Raw genomic sequence first — 24,008 nt, forward strand, 5'->3', positions numbered from 1 at the left:
CTTGGAATATTTAAATTGGGGAGTTTTCTTCTGTCCCTGCATACTCAGACAGGGTCAGCAGCAGTGGGTGCCTAGCAATATGTTTGCTGGTGTGCTGTCCTGGCCAGGTTCAGGCTGTGAGTATCTAGTATGGTGTTGGCACCCTTGGTATTTGGTGTCCTGGGTTCATAATTACATTTTCTTCCCCCAGGAAGCTACGCTGGCACAGTTTCCAGAACTCTCACCGTCCAAGCCTGAACTCTGCTTCGTTGGAAATCAACAGACAGTCAGCAGCTCAGCTCAACCTTCTGCAACGATTCTCCTTACTGCGCCTGACTGCCATTATGGAAAGATACACAGTCCGCAGCAAGCAGGGCTGGAACTGGTCAGTACCTAAGATTTTTATGGGGTGACTCACTCATTTTTCTAATTTGCTGCATCTGTCTTGTTTGGAAAACCAAAGTGCAGAATTTGAACATGGGCTCCATGGCCAGGAAAGAATTTGCCATGTTCATATCACCACTGCTCATACAATGTATCAAAGTTAGACCTGAAACTAATTCTGATTAGACATGAGAAGTGTATGACTTCCAATGGCAGCACGGAGAGTGACATGCAGATTATCCCACACAGGGCAATATTAATAGACTGTTACAAAACGTAATATGCAGCAAATTGCTTCCAAAACAATAGACACCCAGAGTGCATCACAGGCTAGAATCTAATTGAGGGGTTTAAATAGTTTATATAACAAATACCCAGTAGTGACTAGTAGATGGGAATCCAGTTCAGGAAATTGGATAATTAACTGATTCCAGATGATAATCTCTGATGATACTTTATAATCTAATACCAAAGGCATGTCCCATCCATAAATTGCAAATGGTATAAATTCAAAATTCTGTTCTGAGATACCACAAACACACAGTTATCACAGGTGAAGGAATCCTGGATTATAATTTTTAAATTTACTTAATCAGTCGTAGCGCTTTTACTGTCATCCTAGCTGAGAGCAACGTATTCAATGCAGTATGGGGATCAAACCTAAAATCTTCATGGCTGACTCAGGCCCACCCTGAGTGTTGTCCACTTCAACCAGTGGAGGCTCCTGATTGTTTTGTTGCTCTCTTTGTTTTGGGTCTCTCGAGCTCTGGGCAAGAGGTCAGGTGGAAAATAAGCTTCCAGACTTCTTCCTCTAAGGATGTGAATCCAGCCTCCAGGAAACGTAGGAGAGAGGTGCAGGGTTGACTCTCCCTCTGACAGGAACTCGATTCGTGTTTCACTGCTCAATAAAACAACCCGTTGGCGTCCAGTGAAATTTAAACTTGTGGCCTCGGAGCTGAACGAAAATCTCAGATTATGTGTGTTCGTAAATTGCCACAACATTCCCTTCCTTGTGCATTTGATAATTAAAATCTGTACAATGGTTTTCAGGAGCTGGCCGTGCACTTGGTGTCACTGGACTGCGTCCTGGTGATCGAGAGGATTCATTCTTAATGTTTCCTTGAAGATAAAAAGCATCCGATTGGATATGAGCCCTGCGATTGTCTCTTCATGTTTACTGTAACCAGACAGAGAATGCACAATAACAGGAATCCACAGGACTTGGAATTGGTCCAATGCTGGCCTTTGACTCAGAACTTTGCAGATGGTTTCCTCCTTGCAGCTGTGAGGAGTGGATGTAGATTGTGCCATATGACAGCAGCGAGAGAGGGAGGAAGTGTGGAACATGAGCTTGGTGGTGGGGTTGGGGGACTATGTTTGAATTGTTCAAAAACCCACAAAGGGTGGAAACAGATTGTAATTCTTTGTGTAAAAGCAAAATGAGAGAGTTGCACTATAAAGAAAGGTTAACACTCTGTGAGAAGGGAAGGAATTTGGAAAACAAACCCATAACTGGAGGACAGGATGAAGAAGTCAAAAGCCTAAAGCACGATTTAGGGCCTGAAATTCAACTTTGGTGGCAGTGGAAAACGGATGATAATGGCTCACTATACATCTTCCACCATTTTTCTTTTCTCTAGAAAGGAAAATTGGGCAAAGTGGATAGAACTAACTCTTCATCTGCAGTAGGTACGGAACCAGTGTTCAGATGTTCACCAAGTGGGATGGGAACAGGATGTTCACAGCCTCCTGCTTCAATTGCCTCTAGTTGTAGACACCCGGATGGGGTGTTGAGCACCATGCTGGGAGTGGGAGCTTCGGTCTTGCGTATGTGACCAGCTGGTAGGACCTAGAGGACATCGTTTTTTTTTTCAGCACCTCTTGAAATGTTGGTCTTAGGGTTTCACGGGCCTGCTGCTGGGTTCCACTTTGCCTCATCCATTTTCAGACATAAATCTCTGCTGTATGTGTATTGAGGGTACAATGCATGAAATAATGGTAGGCTGCAACAAATCCATCCTCAACAAAGCCTCAATAGCTGTCCATCCAATGCCTGTCCAGGGTTAAGAGATTTGAACCCAATATATTTGGAGTTTAGGAGGAATGAGCCATAAACTTCGAGAAAATAGAACTACGCAAGAAAGATTGTGTTGGAAGGAGATGGAGGAAGGGATGAAGTTCGACTATTGGATCATGATAATAAGAGAAAAAAAAATAAAAAGAGAGAACAAGTCTGTCTGGTATTTTGTCAGTAATTAGGGTTAATGTAATTTTATTTGTCTAAATTCAATCACTAATCCAAAGGATTTGATGCCTTATTAACAATTCTGTTCTTTCTCCCCCACAGGGGTGTTCCCAGGTTCATGAAAAGGAACAAGGAACCAGACTACAGAAGCAAATATGTGTTTGGTGTTCCGCCAATTGTAAATGTCAAGAGGTCAGGACAGCCGCTACCTCAGAGCATCCAACAGGCCATGCGCTATCTACGCAGTCAATGCATGGGCCAGGTACGTTTGCATGTTCCGCTGAAATCTGAACTCACTGTAATGTTCACAAGAAGGACACTCTCTTAGGGTATCATTAACAGCGAACGCCACACTCAACAAGATGTTAATGCTGGGGCCCCTGCACCTAGGATGTCTGTGAAGAGATCCTAAATAATAACAGCAAATGCTGGGAAAACCCAGGAGGTCTGACAGCATCTTGTGGAGAAAGAAAACATGTTTCTGTTCCAATGCATGATATCTTTGGAGGGGTTAGGCATAGTTTTACAGGTGTGAATTCCCACTCAATGAGTTTGTCATTTCCATTGTCCTACGCGAGGTAAGTCATGCACTAAGTTTGGAAGAAGGATGGAACAGAGCAGTGTAAAGATCTTACTGTTAATCCCTGCCTGTCCCTTGTTTTTTCCTTTTAATTTCTGTTTTCTGCTATTTCAATTTTTGATAGGATCCATGCCTTTAAAATGGACTTCAGCTTTAATTAGTTAAAAAAAACACAGAGCACTCCAGTAGGATGTGCTGTTTGGTCTGACATTACTTTTTTTTCTTTTCTTTCTCTTTTTTCTTTTTTTCCTTTTTTTAAATTTTCTTTTATAAATTTAGTGTACCCAATCATTTTTCCAATTAAGGGGCAATTTAGAGTGGCCAATCCACCTAGCTTGCACATTTTTTTTTTTGGTTGTGGGGGCGAAACCCACGCAAACACGGGGAGAATGTGCAAACTCCACACGGACAGTGACCCAGAGCCGGGATTGAACCTGGGACCTCAGCACCGTGAGGCCGCAGTGCTAACCCACTGCGCCACCGTGCTGCCCTTGGTCTGACATCACTGATGACACCTCTTGATGGACTTGGCTGGCGGCCAATGAGCTGCTTTACAATTGCCGAACTTTAGCTGATATTTGATTCTGATTCGTGCTGACCGATCTGGAATGTTCCTTCCTCCGTGGGACTGTGTTTTTGCTTTTAGTTTAATTTTAAGTTCAGAGCTGAAGGAGGCTCTTCGAGTTTCTCTCTCCCTGAAAGGGTAAATCTCTCTCAGATACCTGATTGCAGACTCTTTTTCTCCCCCTCAGCACAGCTAAAGGACATAATCTTTATTATTGTCACAAGTAGGCTTACATTAACACTGCAATGAAGTTACTGTGAAAAGCCCCTCGTCGCCATATACCGGCACCTGTTCAGGTACACGGATGGAGAATTCAGAATGTCCAAATTACCTAAGTCTTTTGGGACTTGTGGGAGGAAACCGTAGCACCCAGGGGAAACCCACTCAGACACTGGGTGAACGTGCAGAGTCCGCACAGACAGTGATCCAAGCTGGGAATCGACCCTGGGACCCTGGCGCTGTGAAGCTATAGTGCTAACCACTATGCTACCGTGCTGCCCATTCCAGTGCATCTGCAAACCAAGTAAGAGTAAAACTCGGGCTGAGACAGCTCTTAGGGGAGACAAAGAAAGTCTTACGGACATCGAGACAAGCCACCAGCTGAAAGCAGGGTCAATAGTTTAAAAACCCTTTTGAAATCTCATGTGGGGAACTAGTCTTATCTCAGAAAGGCAGTTGGTTATTCTGTGAATTATATAGGCCTGAGGCTGTGAGGGAATCCTGCAGCTGGGGGTTCTGACTGAATGTTGCTGCCAGGAGATCCTCGTTAGCGATCCTACCAATGGTTACAATCACTCTGCGTCCTGGGAGGACAGCCTGCTGCTGCAACAATGCAAATATCTGAAGCAAGGACACTCCTCTTCCATTTCATATTAATCCTCTTATTATTTTTACCCCTCCCCCTCCCTTTGTGTGTGACTGTCTTGTGTGTGTTTGGGTAGAGGCTGGGATGGTAAAAAGGGAGGTGAGTAGTAGATTAGTTGGCCATTATTTAAAAACATTTTTTTTTAGAGTACCCAATTAACTTTTTCCAATTAAGGGGCAATTTAGCGTGGCCAATCCACCTATCCTGCACATCTTTGGGTTGTGGGGGCGAAACCCACACAAACACGGGGGAAATGTGCAAACTCTTTTTTTTTGTAAATGTTTTTTATTGGGTTTTTGAACAAAGTATATTTACTGTTATGTACACAGGATAAAAGACATTATATATGTGTATATATATATTTATATATATATACACATATATAGAAGAGAAGGGCACGCCCGAACATGCTAAAGAAAAGAAAATAGTAAAATAATAAAAAAAATACAATAACATATAAAATAGAATAATGGTAGGGTATTGTGCACCAGCTCAACAGAGGCAACTCTGTCCACCTGGCAAAATTATTTACAACACATAAGTAGGCGACTGTTAGTGGGGAGGGGGGGGAGGGGGAGAGGGGGGGGGGGGGGAAGAGTGGGGGGGGGGGGCTGGGGAGGTAAATATCCATTTGGGTGCCGGAGAAACAATTACAGTGGGCAATACTCGAATGGGTTTGGTGTTGCTGTCGCTTGCTTCTCCTGGGCGGATCTTGCTGCCGTCTTGCGTTCACCTCTGCTTCTGCTGTTCCTCCTCTCTTTCGTCTTCATTCTCCTCGTTCCCTGCTCCTGGAGATGCCATGTTCGTTATTGCATCCCGTGCCTTCCTTCCGGCTCTCATTTCCCTGCCCCCCCCCCCACCTCCCTGGGGCGGAATTCTCCCCCCGCCGGGTGGGAGAATCGCTGGGGCGCCGCGCGAGTCCCGCCACGCCGCCCCAGCACCCGCATGCGATTCTCCAACCCCCCCCTCCCCCCCAAACCAGCGCGACGAGATTTAGGGCTCTGGTGTTCTCTCCCCGGAGGGGGTCATTATCACGTTCAGCAGGCGCTTGATGTTCGAGGTAAGCTGTCTACCTTTGACAAAGCCCGTCTGGTCCTCTGCGACCACCTCTGGTATGCAGTCTCCTGGTCTTTTGACTAGGATTTTGGCCAGTATTTTGGCATCCGTGTTCAACAGTGAGATGGGTCAGTATGACATACATTCTGTTGGGTCTTTGTCTTTCTTAGGTTTCAGCGAGATTGAGGCCTGTGCTGGCATGGGTGACAGTGTGTCCCTAGCTAGTGAGTCTGTGAACATCTCCCGCAGGTGCGGGGCCAGTGCTGTCGCAAATGTTTTGTAGAAGTCCGCCGGGAATCCGTCCGGTCCCGGCGCCTTCCCCGCCTGCATGGAGCTGATGCTGTCCATGATCTCGCCCAGTCCTAGTGGTGCTTCCAAGCCCCGTTTTCTGCCCTTCCCCACGACTGGAATGTCCAGTCCATCGAGGAACCGTTTCATCCCGGACTCCCCCACTGGGGGCTCTGAGGTGTACAGCCCTTGGTAGAAGGCCTTGAAGGTTTTGTTGATCTTTTCTGGTTCTGTTTCTAACGTGCCTCTGGTATCCCTGATTTGTGGAATTTCTCTGGTGGCTGCCTGCTTTCTCAGTTGGTGTGCCAACAGGCGGCTGGCTTTGTCTCCGTGTTCGTATAGGGTCCCACGTGCCTGGCAGAGTTGGTGCAGTGCTTTCCTGGTGGAGAGCAGGTCAAAGTTCCTTTGTAGCTCTTTCCTCTCTGCCAGGAGCTCTACGGTTGGGGCCTCGGAGTATTTACGGTCTACCTCCAGTATGGAGTCAACTAGCTGCTGCCTAGCCGCCCTTTCCTCCCTATCTCTTCGCCCTTTGAAAGCGATGATTTCCCCTCTTAGTACGGCCTTTAGCGCTTCCCAGAACGTGGAGGGTGAGATCTCCCCGTTCTGGTTGTTCTCTGTGTACTCTGCTATGGCCCGCGATATCCTTTCGTTGAAGGCCTTGTCAGCTAGTAGGGCAACGTCCAACCTCCATGTGGGGTGCTGGGACCTGCCCGTCTCCAGTCTCACGTCCATGTAGTGTGGAGCGTGGTCTGATATCACAATTGCGGAGTATCCCACTTTGTCTATCCCCGGAAGAACCGTTTTCCCCACCACAAAGAAGTCAATTCTAGTGTATACGTTGTGTACTGGGGAGAAGAAGGATAATTCCTTCTCCCCTGGGTGGGTGATCCTCCAGGGGTCCACCACTCCCATCTGCTCCATAAAGTGACTGAGTTCCCTTGCCATGCTTGAGGTTTTCTGCGTTTTGGGGTTTGATCTGTCTGCCTTTGGATCCTGTACACAGTTGAAGTCGCCCCCCCCATGATTAGTCGATGCGTTGCTATGTCAGGGATTTCTGCCACGGTCTTCTTGATGAAGCTCGTGTCATCCCAGTTGGGCGTGTACATGTTAACTAGTACTACCGGTGCCCCATCCAGGGCCCCGCTGACCATGACGTACCGTCCCCCCGGGTCCGTAACCGCCTTTGTCACCCTAAACATCGTCCTCTTGCCGATTAGTATCGCCACCCCCCTGGCCCTTGTCCCATAGCAGGAATGGTAGGTTTGTCCCACCCAGCCCTTTCTTACCCGCAGTCAGTCCTGCTCTCTCAGGTGTGTCTCTTGGAGGAAGACTATGTCGGCCCTCATATTTCTTAGATGGGTGAGGACTCTGGACCTCTTCACTGGGCCGTTGAGTCCCCTTACGTTCCAGGTGCCTGTCCTGGTGGGGGGCTTCTGCCTCCTCGTTCCTGTGGGATTAACCATACTTACCTGGTGGCGCGCCCTTCCCTCTGGGGTTCCCCTTTGTTAGGGGGCCGTCCAGGATGGCCGCCGTCACTGCTCTCTCCATGTGGTCGGATCCCTGCGCTCCGGGGTTTCAAGGGCAATTAGGGATGGGCAATAAATAGAACAAAAAACAAAGAAAAGTACAGCACAGGAACAGGCCCTTCGGCCCTCCAAGCCTGCGCCGACCATGCTGCCCATCTGAACTAAAATCTTCCGCATTTTCGGGGTCCGTATCCCTCTATTCCCATCCTATTCACGTATTTCGATGCAGGCCAAGCCGGTGACACCCACATTCCATGTAAGAATAAATAAATCCTGAACGTGACTTTGATATCCTGTCCAACACATCCATGTCTAGCCCTCTGCAATCTCTCAGCATGCCCTTTCAGTTACAATGATTCAATGTCCATGGCCTCTTTAGAATTCAGTGGTGGATACTGATTCGCTGCCAGCGTTTGAGTTGCTTGGAGTAGAAAGAAAAACACATTTTAATTGATATTTGATATTTTATAAGCAGGTTGGCATCTTCAGGAAGTCAGGGGTGAAATCTCGAATCCAGGTTCTGAGGCAGATGAATGAAAACAATCCGGACAATGTTGATTATCACGGTCAGTCAGCGTTCGATGTAGCAGACATGATAAAACAGTATTTCCGGGACCTTCCAGAACCCATCTTCACGAGCAAATTGACAGAAACTTTTCTGCAGATCTATCAGTGTGAGTAAAATATGTAAAAAGCATTTCCTTCCCCTTCCTCCTTACTGTGAATTATAATATCATAAGTTCTGAATATTTTAAACCTAGTGAGGTGTTCTCTTTGTAACTCAGCTGAGCGTTGTTACCCCATTAATCAAGGTGAGGGTTATCATTCTGCACAGAAAGCTGTGTAGCAACAGTAGGTGTAATTCAGCGGACTCAAAAATAAAGTCAGCTAAACGGCACGTTTAGTGGTGTATTTCTCGGTGCCTGCAGCGCTGGCCTTGTTGGTCTTGGTGAGGAACTCCCAGTCGAGACCACTCATTAAGCTGAGCTTGCCAGTGCAGGAACTACTCGCTTATTGGGGCGCTATTTTTAAAGGCAGCCCCAATTTTTTGACTGCCCTCACTGCAGCCTCTGGACTCCCCCATTTCACCCAACTTAACGCTTCTGGTGTCCACGAACCCCACCTCTTATGGGCAAGGCCCCCTGGGCCCTATGCCTGGCACACAAAATGTGGCACTTGGACACCTTAGCACTGCCAGACTGGAAACCTGGCAGTGCCCCTGCCAGCTTGGCAGTGCCACCTGGGCATCCTGATAGTGCCAGGGTGACAGTGCCAAGGTTCTAGGCTGGCAGTGCCACAATGCCCAGGTTACAAGGGAAGTGCCAGAATGTGACCCTGTCCAGTGCCCGACCATCTGGGGGCCTCGGCACCCTACCGAGACCCACCGAGGTGCCATCTTGACTGGTTCACAGTGAACCGGTACCAAATGGCATCCAGGTGAGACCTCCCTGACAAGGACGGTGAATCCCGGGGCCAAGATGAATTGGGCGCGCACATATTTAAATGAGCCTAATAGATCTTCCTGGAAGTTGCCCATTGAGAATCCGTTGAATCTTGCGAGACCTTTTGAGCATTGCAAGTCTTGCAAGATGCCTCTGAACCCTTCAAACCTCCCCTCCACCCTCATTTCATGGGCATGGTTCCCCTTGGCCCTTGACTCTTAGAAGTGCCACCTTGGCACTTGGGCACCCTGGCAGTGCTGCTGTCAGCTTGGCAGTGCCAACTGGGCACCTTGGCAGAGCCAGGGTGGCAGTGCCAAGGTGCCAGTTGGGCAGTGCCAAGGTGCCCAAGTTCCAGGGGGAGAGCCAGGTAGCCACCCTGCACTTACCCTGACCACTCGGACGTCTCCCATGGCCAGGGTATGCCCTGGATGCCGTTCGGCATGGGCAACATTTGTGTGGACCAGCACAAAATAGTGCCCAGCTGCAGCCTTCCTGGGGAGGCAGGAGAATCGAGGGAGACCAGTGGATCCTGGGCCGGTAGGTTGTAAGTAAGTCTACGACTCTTGTTTGAGCGCAATGCGCAAGAGAATTGTGCCCAATATGTCTATTGTTCCAGTGTGAGATTTCTGTTTCTCACACCTGCTACTCTATGAAAGAAATGATCAATCTGGTGTCAATCTTTGCAATGGGGCCATGCCCACAAGGAACTGGATTGTGATTATTACTCTGATGGCATCTGAAGCAGCCAGATTTTCTTATGCTCCTTCATGGGAGGTGGTGTCATTGGCAAGATTAGTATTCATTGTTTATCTCTTGCAGGTGGTGGGGAGCAGCCTTCTTGAACCACAGCAGTTTGTGTGGTGAAGGTACTTTCACAGCACTATTAGGTAGGGACTGCCAAGGTTTTGACCCAATGATAAAGGAATGGTAAATTTGGGGACCATGTGACTTAAAGGGGCACCTGGAGGTCGTGACATTCTCATGAGCATGTGGCCCTTGGTCTACGTGGTGGAGACCATGGTTTGTAAAGTACAGTTGAAGAAGCCTGGGCAAGCTGCTGCTGCAGTGTATGGTGTAGTTACTGGACTACTGGTCAAGAGAAATGAGTACAAATCCTATCCTCGCAGCTGGGGAATGTAAATTCGGCTATTGAAAGAAATCTGAAAGAAATAAAGAAAGAGTGTCGGTAATGGTGATCATGGCCGGAATTTTCCGGCCATTCGCTCGCGGCGGGATTCTCTCGTGCCGCCGTCAGGGCACACCCGCCCGCAGGTTTTCCGGTGGTGTGGAATGACTTCAATGGGAATTCCAATTGGCAGGGGCGGGAACAGAGAATCGTGCTGCCAGTGAGCGCTGCGCCACCTCCTACTGCCGTGACTGAGAAACACGTGACTGGGAAGCCGGAAAATCCCACTGCATGAAACTACTGGATTGTTGTAATAACCCATCTGGTTCACTCATGTGAATATGGAAAGAAATCTTCCATCCCTACCTGGCCTGGTCTATCTGTGGCTCCAGATTTACAGCAAGGTGGTTAACTCATGTCTGCCCTCTGAAATAGTTTAGTAAGCCACTCAGTTATATCTTTAGGGTTATTATGGATGGACAATAAATTCTGGCCTTGGAAATTTTTTAAAAAACGTTATGTCTAAGCCCCAGACTTGAAGGTGCTGTATTTTTATTAAAGCCGGCAGTGGGGTTTTGTTTGGTGGAATTTCTCGAATGTTAAAGTTGTAAGCATGTGTAGTTTCATATCTGTGAATCCTCCTTTTTGCCTCACAGATGTGCCAAAGGATCAACGACTCCAAGCCCTTCAGGCTGCTATTGTGCTGATGCCAGATGAGAATCGTGAGGTACTTCAATCGCTGTTGTACTTCTTGAGTGACATTGCATCAGTGCAGCAGAACCAAATGACTGCTGGAAACCTGGCTGTCTGCCTTGCACCGTCTCTGTTCCACCTGAATGTGCCAAAAAAAGAAAGCTCCTCCCCAAGGTGAGCTCCGCAGTTCACAGGGTCTCTGCTGCTGCTAGTTTTCTTTGAGGATGAAGAAATCAGACTTGCCAATGATAACATCAAAAATCCTGCAATGAAAATTAAGTAATTGAAAATAGTAATTAGCTGTCAACATGCTGGTATTTCAGAAGGTAGTAGAATATAAGAAGAAGGGAAGAAAGGTGGAAGTAAAGAGTTCCTTAATTTAAAGGTTTTGGGATAGTCAACAGGAGATGACGTGATAAGTCTCCACATTCTCTCCGGGCTCTCCGGTTTCCTCCCACAAGTCCAGAAAGACATGCTTGTTCGGTGAATTGGACATTCCGAATTCTCCCTCAGTGTACCCCAACAGGCGCCATGCTATGGGGATGGAGGGATTTTCCACAGTAACTTCATTGCAGTGTTAATGTAAGCCTACTTGTGACACTAATAAAGATTATTTTTATTAAGTGTGTTTGATTAGGAGATTTTACAGTAGCTGCAACTTCAGTGATGGTTCTCGCATATTGGACAAGTAGCTGGCGGAGGCCGTGCGTAAATTTCTATTTTCGCCATTTGAAAATGAAATGAAAATTGCTTATTGTCACGAGTAGGCTTCAACGAAGTTACTGTGAAAAGCCCCTAGTCGCCACATTCCGGCGCCTGTCCGGGGAGGCTGGTACGTGAATCGAACCGTGCTGCTGGCCTGCTTGGTCTGCTATAAAAGCCAGCGATTTAGCTGAGTGAGCTGAGTGATTTAGCTGAGTGAGAACAAGTAGATAGGAGTAAAGGGTTGATTTCAAAATTAGTGGGCGAACAATTTTGGGCTTGTTATTTTCATGTCAGTGATTCATTATCATCTTAACTAGTATAAAGTGTTATGTTATAATTCTGGATTAAATGGGCAGCATGGTGGCTCAGTGGTTAGCTGGCGCCGAGGTCCCAGGTTCAATCCCGGCCCTGGGTCACTGTCCGTGTGGAGTTTGCACATTCTCCCTGTGTTTGAGTGGGTTTCGCCCCCACAACCTAAAGATGTGCAGGATAGGTGGATTGGCCACATTAAATTGCCCCTTAATTTCAAAAAAATAATAATTCTAGATTGACTGGGAACATGATTAGTTAAAGCAAGCATTCAAAATAATATTGTGAGGTGACAAAATGCAATAAAAATTGGCTAAATCTTCTGGTCTCCGAATCTGAGGGAGTTGCCCGGGAAATTCATCTTTCAATGGGCAATTCTTCTGCCCCTCGGGACCTTCTGTGAATATCCCCACTACCTACCCCACCCACTTACCCACCTCATCCATTCACCAGTGTGCTAACATTCAAACTAGACCTTTAAATTGACCATACAGCAGTCAGAGCCATAAAAATGGGACAGTGTCATTGGCGCTGATCCTCTTGGCAGGACTCTGTGTGGATTCCTGCACTGGGTGAGTTTTTCAGGAAGCTGCATCGGAAATCAAACCGTTTTAAAAGTAACGAGGTTAACGTGCAGTTTTCTGACTGATCAGTGTTGGGAGGCAGCGGTTCCAATGCTGATCAAAAGATTGGAGCCAATATCTCCAGAAACATGATTTACAAATAATTACTTTTGGAGTGCCTGCTTTCTGTTTTGCTGACAAATGTGGCAGCATTTGTTGCAAATGTTGCAAAAAGAGCAAGGTCCTACTAATAGCAACAAAATGAATGACCAGTCAGTCTGTATGGTGTTGTTTGGGAGAGGATTGCTGGCTTGGATACTATGAATGATTTTGCAATGATTGAATAGTGACATGGGATGTTTAATGCTCACCTGAACCAGTAGACAAGAAGTTGATTAAAGAACTCTGCTGAAGGATGGTACCTCTGACAATTCAATAATACTTCAGTTCTCCATTGGAGTGTTGATCTAGATAATGAGGTCAGGTATTCGAGTAGGGCTCAAACATGTGACAGTCTAACCAGAAGAGAAAGTGTTATGACTGAGACACGTGTGGGATTAGTTGTATCTTGAGCAGTTACCAGAGAAAGAACGTTTACATTATATCTATCTGATTGAAGCCTAGTTTGGGAAATTCTTGAGTTTGCCTTTTAACCTCTAAGATTTGGCTTTAAAACCAGTTCATTGAAATAAAAATGGCATAAATTTACCACCCAATCAACATTTAGAGAAAAGGAGACCTTCATTTTCCTTGTAAGAAGTCTTACAACACCTTCTGGCAGGCTCTCTTTGACCATCTGGTCATTTCTTTTGTCCTCTGCTTTTCCTATGCTCTTCCTGACTGCTTGTCTCTAGGCACTCCTAGAGCAGTGAGGGCTTCCCATGCATCAACTCTAATCCCAGTTAACGTGACACCTCACTTGCAGACATCTTTGTAACGCCGACGTAGGCGACCCATTGGTCTCATGCCGATAGCAAGTTCGCCAAATTGCATGACATTGGGGATGCAGCTGTCATCCATTGGCTCAATTGACCTAGCCAATGGAGTTGCCGCTGACTTAAGTGGGCAAACAATAGAACAAAGAACAATACAGCACAGGAACAGGCACTTTGGCCCTCCAAGCCTATACCGGTCATGATACCACCCTTGGCCAAAACCCTCAGCAGTTTCTAGTGCTGTATCCCTCTATATCCATCCTATCCATGTATTTGTCGAGATGCCTTTTGAATGCCATTAATGTATCTGATTCCACAACCTCCCCTGGCAACGCGTTCCAGGCACTCATCACTGTCTGTGTAAAAAAAAAAAACCTGCCTCGCACAGTTCTAAAATTTGCCCCACGGACCTTAAACCTGCGCCACCTGGTGATTGGCCCCTCCACCCTGAGAAAGAGTGCCTATCCATCCGCTCTACCCATGCTCTCATAATCTTGTTGACGTCTATCAGGTCACCACTCGACCACCGTCGTTCTAATGAAAACAGTCAGAGTCTATTCAGCCTCTCCACATAGCTAACACCCTCCAGACCGGGCAACATCTTGGCAAACCTCCACTGCACCCTCCCCACAGCCTCCATATCCTTCTGGTAGTGTGGCGACCAGAATTGTGTGCAATATTCCAAGTGCGGCCTTACCAAGGTTCTAAACAACTGTAGCATGACTTGCCAGTTTTTATACTCGATGCCCTGTCTAATGAAGGCAAGCATTCTGTATGCTTTCTTGGCTATCTTGTCTACTCGTGTTGCCACTTTCAAAGATTTGTGGACTTGCACGCCCAAACATTCTGGGGATACACACATACTGGTACACTTCCATATTCGGCACACTGGCACTTGCCATAGATAGGGGCAGCACGGTAGCATTGTGGATAGCACAATTGCTTCACAGCTCCAGGATTCCAGGTTCGATTCTGGCTTGGGTCACTGTCTGTGCGGAGTCTGCACATCCTCCCTGTGTGCGCGTGGGTTTCCTCCGGGTGCTCCAGTTTCCTCCCACAGTCCAAAGATGTGCAGGTTAGGTGGATTGGCCATGATAAATTGCCCTTAGTGTCCAAAATTGCCCTTAGTATTGGGTGGGGTAACTGGGTTATGGGGATAGGGTGGAGGTGTTGACCTTGGGTAGGGTGCTCTTTTCAAGAGCCGGTGCAGACTCGATGGGCCGAATGGCCTCCTTCTGCACTGTAAATTCTATGATAATCTATGCCTAATGTGTTTTACAGATCTAGAAAACAATGAGAAAAACTACAGCACTTTAAAATTGTTAAGAGGAAAAAAGAAATGACATCTATACCACTGTAGAACAAAATCCTCCACCAGAGAAATGCAACCTCTACCTCTGTAACATAACTGTAACATAACTGAACATGGATACTGATGAGATGTGAAGATTTGTATTGTGGCTCAGTATTCCATCTGTCCAGCTGATTAATGTGGTACTATATAGCAGTTTGCATCATAGAAACAGTGGTATCTACTTATGTGCTTATATGTATTATGTCACTTTGCCTGGGTTTTTTACCATCACATTTTTCCTGGCCTTGTTTGTAGGGTGATACGAAGGAGGGGTGTACTGAGCAAGCCCGATCAGAGGGACCTCAGTGAGAATCTGGCAGCAACTGAGGGACTGAGTCACATGATCGCAGAGTGCAAGAAACTTTTCCAGGTACCATTAATGGGAGAGATGGTAGTGTAATGGTAGTGTCACTGAGCTAGAAATACAGAAGACAGCCTAATTCTCTGAGGGTTGGGGTTCAAATCCCACCACTGCAGCTGGGGGGATTTAAATTCAGTTAATAAAATCTGGAATATATTGCTTATCTTAATAATGGAGACCATGGCGCTATCATTGATTGTTGATAAAACCCTGTCCTTTATCAGTTGTCCTTATTTGGTCTGGCCTACATGTGACTCCAGATCCACAGCAATGTGGTTGACTCTTATCTGCCACTCTGAAATTTGCCTCGCAGGCAACTCAGCACAGGACCGATTAGGGTAAAGTTGCCAATGTGCCCAGATCCCTTGAAAAAATAAAAAATAAATATTTTGGGGATTGTGTTTCGGTATTTTTCAACAACACTTGGCTATGAGGAGCAAAGGAGAGTGATGAAAGAGTTAAAATTGCAATGTGTGATGTTAGCAATGAATGTGTGAGTACATTTACGTAGAGAAGCTCCCCTAACCAACTCTTCTGCCCTGGTTTCCCAGGCTCCTATTCCTCCAATGAATTCCCCTTGCATCCTAAAGAGTGATGCAAAATCCTCATCCATGACATAACAGTGAGTGCTTATTGAAGGTGGATGAGGTGGAAAGAATCAGATGGGGACAGCACAATAGCAGCACCAGGGTCCCAGGTTCGATTCCTGACTTGGGTCACTGTCTGTGTGGAGTCTGCATATTCTCCCCATGTCTGTGTGGGTTTCCTCCGGGTGCTCTGGTTTCCTCCCACAAGTCCCAAAAGACGTGCTGTTAGGTAATTTGAACATTCTAAATTCTCCCTCTGTGTACCCGAACAGGCGCCGAAATGTGACGACTCAGGGCTTTTCACAGTAACTTCATTGCAGTGTTAATGTAGGCCTACTTGTGACAATTAAGATGATTATTATTATTAGAAAGAACAAAATGTGAAACTCAGAGCTGTCTTTAAGGGCAGATTGTATTGGAATTGAGATCCTGGCATGGTTACCAGTTCCTCTGCAAGCACACTTGCTCTCTGTAAAATAAAACAGCGTAAAGATTTTTATCTCACTAAATGTTCCAGCTGCTTTTGTAAAGATTGAGGAAATTTGTGTGAGGTTTTGTGTGTGTGCGTAAGAGAGACACAGGGCTGGATTCTCCACCGGCGTGATGCTTCGTTTTGCTGGCAGCCTGGGGGTTTCCCACATGGGGCATGGGGCTGCCCCACAATGGGAAACCCCATTGACCGGCATCCCACCGGTGGGGTGAAATAGAAATGTGTAGTGGCGGGGTGGAGCATCCAGCCCCATAATGTCCTACTCCAAATTATGCGAATGTTTATTTCGATATAGGGCAGTATCGGCATACCCCTGAACATAGGGTGCATGAATCACTTATAAAAGTGACCAGCACCACTGTAACCGAGTTTTACATAATTTTATTTTTGACAGATTCCGCATGATATAATGGTGCAGTCCCGAAACTCCTACATTGCAGCAGATGCTCATCCTCTGCCCCTGGAGGGCTTCAGGGGACATCATGAAGGCAGGGTTCAGGAATATATGATCCACATGGAGAACACTATTCAGAGCCTGCTAAGGGAGGCCGGTGAGAAATTTAAAGGCTGGACCAACGCCATAGGACCCGTGAACACAGAACTTTCTTACAAGAAGGTATTGGATGGAATTTCACAACATGAGTGAATATTGTAAATTGCCATTGAATCCCTCTTCAAGGTTAAGCTTCTGGTCAAACTTGTCAAGTGGTTCCTCTATTCAGACTGGAATGGACAATCTGCAAAAAGAGTGGACCATTCATATGCACTTGAATCATAGCATCATAATATACACACACATATGCTTGTGTAACTTAATTTTTGCCTGTTTGCCATCTGTAGAACTGTTCTGAAAATACAAGCGCACTAGATTTACTTCCTTAAAATTTAATATGAATGTTTCGTCCGAAAACCATTTCTTGCTTTCCACAGACTAAAAATTGCACATTACTGTTTGTTAATGTAATGTGTATTTTTAGCTTTTTCCAATCTCTACAAACTTAGAACTAAGTGCTGGATTGCAAACCTTTCTCTGTTCTTCTCCCCTCTGGTATCCCAAGGCCACATGTCAAGTTTGACTGGGAAGGTGTGTAAGTTGCTCCTGGGCCTTCATCAATGCTGCTCTGAACTGACCGAGATAAATCTGGGTTGCCCACATTGCATTAATTTCTAATTTTACCTGTCCTGTCTTTAATGACCGAGGAAGCCAGTGGTAGGAAACAATGATTTAATTCAACTATTTACAATACTCTGCCTGCAGCAGTAACTATCCACAATCACAGTCCCTGTTGGGACAACAAACTGCCTGGGCCCTATGTATTTATGTTCAGTTCTAATCAGCCCTAGCTGGGTGGCCTCTGCCACCTTCCCTGGAAGCTTGAACTCTGCGAGCCTCACGGGGAGATCGATAATGGTTTCCCTGTGGGCCTCATGAGGGTTATGACACTGTGCCATCTGGTGTACCAACTAGAAGACTATGCTTCTGCTGCAATGTAATAGGGCACCAGCTGCTGTAACTTATCATCAAGATCTTATTAACCTTCAGTCTATTTTTTTGCTCCATTTTTCTCTTTCTGTTCTGGAGAGCCAAACTCATACTGGAGTACAATTGCTCAGGTGCTGACAGCATTCGGATGCCTATCTAGATCATGAGTGTCAGCACCTTTGGGAGGGCAATAGTGATGGGCACTAAATGTTGACTCAGCCTCGCTCACATTCCTCCAACAAATGAAAAGGAAAAGTGAAGCATTCAGTTGTGGGGAGGGTCACAATTGAATTCCCGTACCAGCCTCCCCGGACAGGCGCCGGAATGTGACGACTAGGGGATTTTCACAGTAACTTCATTGAAGCCTACTCGTGACAATAAGCGATTTTCATTTCAATTGTACTTAATCTTTTCCTCTCTCAACATTACATTCACTCATTTCAGCAGTAATCCTGGATGATTATTTTCTTCCTCCTTGCCCACAAGGCTGCTCAGTAAGAAGTCTTACAACAGCAGGTTAAAGTCCAACAGGTTTGTTTCAAACGTGTAGAAAACACACACAAGGCTGCTGTGATGGCTGTCAGTTTTACCGGTGGCTAAATATTGAGCGGTTTCTTTAACCGCTGTTTGGAAGTGCTTATAATTGCAGAACTTTGGGAGGAAATTTTGATGACTGTACAACGCTTTGGGACAAATGATCAATATAGAAACCCATAGAAAAGAGGAAAACACTAAAAGCTTTGGTTTGTTTAACAGATGAGAAGGTACTCTGTCATTTGTCGGCTGATCCCATTCTATAAATGAGTATTTAAACCAATTCCAGTTTATCTTGGCAATCTGTCTGGCGAGACTTTGTGTGATCTCAGCCACTGATTTATTTTGGATGTGCAACTCCAGATAAAATCACGGACTATATCAAAACAAAATTTTCTACAGATATTGTCTACACAGGAAATCAAGACTTTCTGTGCCATTACTGAGAATTCGGTTGGAAAAGAATTGTGGGTGTTACTTCAACCAAGCAGAACTATCCCTTTGGTACCATAGCTTGAAATATTCCACTGAATCATTATGAGACTGTGACTGGAATAGTTGAGGATGAGAATCATTGGTGACATAATTGCTTGTGGTTATTCTTGCCTGTCTTCAGACACCACAGCAAATTTAGCAATTGGCAAAGCTATGTGTTTGATGTCTTCCACATGGAGCTGCCTTGTACTGGTGCATCAGAGAAAAGATTTCCCTGTTGCATGAGCTGGGGCAGTGGAGATGCCAGCTAAGTATTAATAGGGTGGGAAAGCTCCATAAACCCTGGAATTAAGCTAGGGAATGGGGCTGAACAATAGTTCCCAAACAGGAATGACCCAACTTTTTTGGCAGATGCCATTTGCCGCCAGAATATTTCCTGGAATACCCTGGCTTTTCTGTAACTTAGAACATAGAACGTACAGTTCCTTTGATGAAACGGCTCTGACAACAGGAGAAAAGAGGTGACAACCTCTGCGTGAAACGCTCGCAACAAGTTTTGTTTTGTTCTTCTCTGTGCTGGTAGGTTGGCGACGGGCATCCCATTCGTCTATGGAAAGTGACAACTGAGGTAGAAGCGCCCCCAAATACCGTGCTAAACCGTCTGCTAAGAGAACGCCACCTCTGGGACGATGATGTGTTGATGGGAAATGTTGTGGAAAATATCGATAAAAATATGGAGATTTGCCATTATGTTCTGGACAGCATGGCACCGCATCCCAGACGAGACTTTGTGGTCCTGAGGTAAGGCCAGTCACTGGCTCAGCAACAGTGAATGCCAATGTGCCCATGCCAGTAGCATTGCATTGTAATTCGGTACTTCTCCTGATTTCTGATTGACCATGTTGAGGAACCTAGCGGAATCCCCTCTATATAAAATAATTAAATAGAATTTCAATTGTGACATCATGTAAGAAAAGCTGAAGCAGTCATACTGGTTGATGTTTCTTTCACAGCATATATGCAAGATCAACATCGCAGGATACAGTTGAGTAAACTGTTGAAATGCTTTATGTTCACGAGTCATTTTTGCGGTCATGAATAGTTCGCAGTGTGTTTAATAACCAGAAAGAGCAGTTTGTACATCTTTGTGTGCAGATATTTATTTTTGAATGAGAGTAATTAGGTTTGGGCCCAAGGCCAAGCACGCAATGTAAATGATTTCTTCTGCTCAGTATCTTCATGAGCATATTTATGATGTCACTGACACACAGCAACCAGAGGCTTTTGCCCCCACTGAATGGAAATCAACATGTCCCTAAAGGTGCAGAGGCTGTCTGAAACGTTTTGTATGAACGGCAGATTGAGCGCTCAAATAGTCGCTCAAAAGCATTTGTCTTAAATGGTCTTGAATAATGTTAGTTTGAACAAGCCTTTAATTTTCTAGTAGAAAACACAAAGTTAAACTTCAGCTGTTTCGGGTTTTAAATTAGACTCAAGTTGTCAGCTTACTTGCCACATGATTGTCAGTGGTTCTAAAGTTCTTTAATCACACTTCAGCTGAACCACTTCTTGGCTTTCTAATTTCAAGGGAATATGACACAAGGGTAGAAGTTTAATGATACCCCGCCGCAGGTTTGCAGGCAGGGAGGTCTGTAAAATTCCCAGAATGGCTTTCTCGCCACCCTGCTGCCTCCCCGACCACCCACAATTTTACATGAGACAGACACGCTGCAAAAGGTGGCCCACTAGCCCTCGCCCCAGTTGAGGCCTTTAAGTGAACAATTGATGGCCACTTAAGGGCCGTTTCCCACCTGACTTCTACTTTGAGGCTGACTGGAGGGGTTTGAGGTGAGGGGGCTGGAGGTTAGCCTGTCCGGGCCTCGAGCGGGAAGTGAGAATGCCTCCCTCAAGAGGTCACCCCCCCCCCCCCCCCCCCCCCGATCCCTCTCCCAAGGTTTGCCCCCTGCAAGTGCTCCCTCACCTCCTGGTCACTCCGGAAAAAGCCCCCAACTGCTTGGCCTCATGTATCCCTTTTCGGGTGGGTGAGTGGGAAACCCCACTATTTATAGTTCCTGTCCCAGATTTGGGATATGCATAATGCTGCCTTTCCAAGCGATGAACTCTCAAGTGCAGATAAAACTACTGGGTTAGAATTTACGCATCCCCACAGCAGGGGCTTGTAAAATCCAACAAGTGGCCTTCCTACCTGCCCATTCGCAAGCTGTATGAAATGTTACATGGGCAGTAGAGATATCGGGCAGCCTGCCTGTCCTTGGGCCTGTTGAGGCTCTTACATAGTCATTAACAGCCACATAAGAGCCTAATTCCACTTCTGCTATTTTATCCATAGCAGAGGGGAGTTTATACCAAACCAGGTGGCCCGGCAGCTTTAGCTGTGCAGGCTAGTATTTGGAAAGGGGAACCTGGCCCTGGCAAAATATCCCTCACTTACCTTGGTGTCTAGCTCCAGTGATAATCTCCATTGGGGACTGCTTGTATTCCCAGCGGTGGCCAATACTCCCATCTGGCCCTGCTGGAACTACATTGTTGCCGGCCATCTGATTAGGGCAGCATGGTGGCACAGTCGTTAGTATTGCTGCTTCACAACGCCAGGGACCCGGGTTTAATTCTGACCTTGACTGACTGTGTGGGGTTTGTCTCCCCGTGTCTGCGTGGGCTTCCTCCTGTGTTCAAAAGATGTGCAAATTAGGCGGATTGGCCAAGCTAAATTGCCGTTTGGTATCCAAAAGGTTAGGTGAGGTTACTGGGTTATGGGGAGAGGGTGGGGATGTGGCGCCAGGGCTCTCTCGGAAGGTTGCTGCATACTCAGTGGGCTGAATGGCCTTTTTCTGCACTGTAGTGATTCTATGGTGGGCTGCGCTCTAAGGTGGGACATTCTGTTGCTCAGGGTGGAAATTCTGCCTCCAACCAAATGACAACAGGGCAGCTGTTCTTCCTGCCTCGGGGGATGGGACTGTGGTGCCCGACAAAATCCAGTCCGCACTGCTCTGATCTGAATCGGTGGTGGAACAAGATTTGTCAATAAATTTTGAACCAGGGTCGGATTCTCCTTGAAGTGGAAAAAACTGCAGGGCATTGGGAAAGAGCAGCTAAATGGGACTAATTGGAGAATCTCAGAAAAGGGACATGCATGATGATCTTTTAATACTTATTGATTCTACTGTAGGAGCCCATCTAAACATTTTAAACATGTTTGATCCTAGAAACTTGCTGGGCTCAATGCCAAGTTAGTTGGGTGGGCCAGAAATTCAAATTATTGGCCTCCGGCCCACTCCTGACTATGTATTTCGATCTCGCAATTCAACTGCTGATCACGTTTTTAAAAATGTTACACTAATGCTTGTGCCTCCAACCCTGTCTGATAGTAATATTTTCAAAAGTTATTTTATCTATGCTCCTGTTCTCTACTTTCCTTCTGGTTTTCTTTTGGTCTCGGGCTCCTGCCACCAGTCCCCACCCAACCACACCCCCCCCCAAAAAAATGGATTGGCTCTTTGTCCCACTCATTCTTTCACATCAGCCTACAGCTTCACTCATGGTTCTGATTCTAACCTGCTATTCACTCTTCAGCTCCACTCCTGTTACCAATATTGGAGTTTAATTATCTGTGCCACAAATAGCCAATGCCTCCTGTTGCCTATTTTCCTGAGTGCAGTGACCTGTGACCCCGCCCGAGTGCGGCGACTGTGCCCGAGTACGGCGACCTCGCCCGAGTGCGGTGACCCCACCCGAGTGCGGCGACTCAATTTTGCACCCACTTCAACCTCAAAAACATACCATCGCAATTCCTCATTTCAACACCTGCCATTCATCCCTACTCATGTCCCCCTGGTATTCCTGCTTCATTTCCAACCCCTTCCAGTCCTGCTCCCTTACGTGGCTGATAGTCCCTTTTGTGCTGTACTTTCTCTCATTCCTACCCTCGTGCCAGCATTACAATCCTGCTTCCTGGTCCTCTTCCGTGGCTTTATCTATTTGACTTCTCATTATGCCATTTGCTATCTTTGTCCGATTCTCAGCCATTAAACCCAAGCTATTCCAGTTTTCTTGTGTTCCTTCCTGACCCTGTTACTTTTATTAAGTTCCTAACTGTGTTGTGGATTAATGCACATTTATCATGTAATCTTTTTTCTTTCCTTCTTTGTTTTAAAACCCACGATTACATCTTTTTTCTCCTTTCTTGCTATATCTTGTTCCCAATTTTCTATTTCCAATGATCTCTTTTCTTCACAGCAATAAGTTCCACATTCCATTACATCTGCCCTGTACTCTCTGAAATACCATTCTTACTGATTCTGTAGGACCATTCGGCAGATGTTTTTGTTTCTGTATGATAGTATCTTGGATTGCTGGGTATGTCACATTATCAAAGAAGTGCCAAGTGAATGATCCCTCTCGGTCTCCTCCAGAGGTCTCCAGCATCACAGATGCCAGTCTTCAGCCAATTCGATTCACTCCACAAGATATTGAAAAATGGCTGAAGGCATTACCATCGCTAAATCACTCACTATCAACATCCTGGGGGTTATCATTGACCAGAAACAGAACTAGGCCAGTCATATAAATGCTGTGGCTACAAGAGCAGGTCAGAGGCTAAAACTCCTGCAGCAAGTAACTCATCTCCTGACTCCCCAAAGCCGATCCACCATCTCCAAGGCACAAATCAGGAGTCTGATGCAATATTCGCTACTTGCCTGGGTGAGTGCAGATCCAATAAACCCAGTAAACATAACACCATCCAGGACAAAGCAGCCTGTTTGATTGGCATCCCACCCATAAACATTCACATTGGCAACAGTGTTTACCATCTACAAGATGCACTGTGGAAACTCATCAAGGCTCCTTAGACAGTGGGCGGGACTCTCCGGTCGCCGATGCCGGAATTGCGCTCGGCGATCAGCTGGAGAATCCCTGTTTGCGCCGAAATTGGGGGCGGCGCCGCTTTTGAGATGATCCGCCCGCTCAGAAACATCGTACTCGAAGAGTATGCCGAACACCGTCGGGATGGCCTCAGGACGTCAACTGAGGCCCTCCCCTGATGTTCCACCCCCTGATGGGCCGAATTCCCAATGGTGTGGAACACTTATCCTTTTTTTTTTTCCGTGGACCCCGCATGGCGGCTGCGGACTGAGTTAGGGGGGGGAGCCGTTCTGCGGGCTCGGGGCCATCGTCGGGGGCTGGGGGGACTGGTGGTGGGTGGTCTGGGAGTGATGAGGCTGGTTACAGGAGGGCAGTTTTTGGCAGTCCGTGTCCGCGTGTGGCCAGTGCCATGTTGCATTTCAATGTTGCATTGGCAATTCTCCGGCTGTAACCGCAGGTAAAGCCGGGTTTTACGCTGCCGGGCTGCTAGCCCCCCCACCGGACGGAGGATCGGTGCCGCTTTTGCGCCGTTTTTCGTGGCATAAAATGCCACTGTTCCCACGCCGACGTCAGCACTTGGTCTGCAAGTCAGAGAATCCAACCCAGTACCTTTTGAGCACAC

At 46.5% G+C, this 24,008-nt stretch overlaps 1 protein-coding gene across 3 annotated transcripts in view; it reads left to right on the forward strand.

Annotated features, from left to right (window-relative positions):
- Window positions 1-24,008, forward strand: part of stard8 (StAR-related lipid transfer (START) domain containing 8) — a 165,787-nt gene that overhangs the window by 134,934 nt on the left and 6,845 nt on the right. For all 3 annotated transcript variants that reach the window (XM_038775645.1, XM_038775646.1, XM_038775647.1), the window contains 7 exons: window positions 191-364; window positions 2,711-2,870; window positions 7,964-8,162; window positions 10,713-10,923; window positions 14,871-14,985; window positions 16,448-16,669; window positions 19,089-19,306. In XM_038775645.1, the coding sequence (XP_038631573.1) occupies window positions 191-364; window positions 2,711-2,870; window positions 7,964-8,162; window positions 10,713-10,923; window positions 14,871-14,985; window positions 16,448-16,669; window positions 19,089-19,306 (1,299 nt within the window). The remainder of the gene's footprint in view (window positions 1-190; window positions 365-2,710; window positions 2,871-7,963; window positions 8,163-10,712; window positions 10,924-14,870; window positions 14,986-16,447; window positions 16,670-19,088; window positions 19,307-24,008) is intronic.

This window comes from Scyliorhinus canicula, chromosome 17 (genome assembly GCF_902713615.1).
Source record: "Scyliorhinus canicula chromosome 17, sScyCan1.1, whole genome shotgun sequence".
In the NCBI taxonomy this organism is placed as follows: Eukaryota; Metazoa; Chordata; class Chondrichthyes; order Carcharhiniformes; family Scyliorhinidae; genus Scyliorhinus; species Scyliorhinus canicula.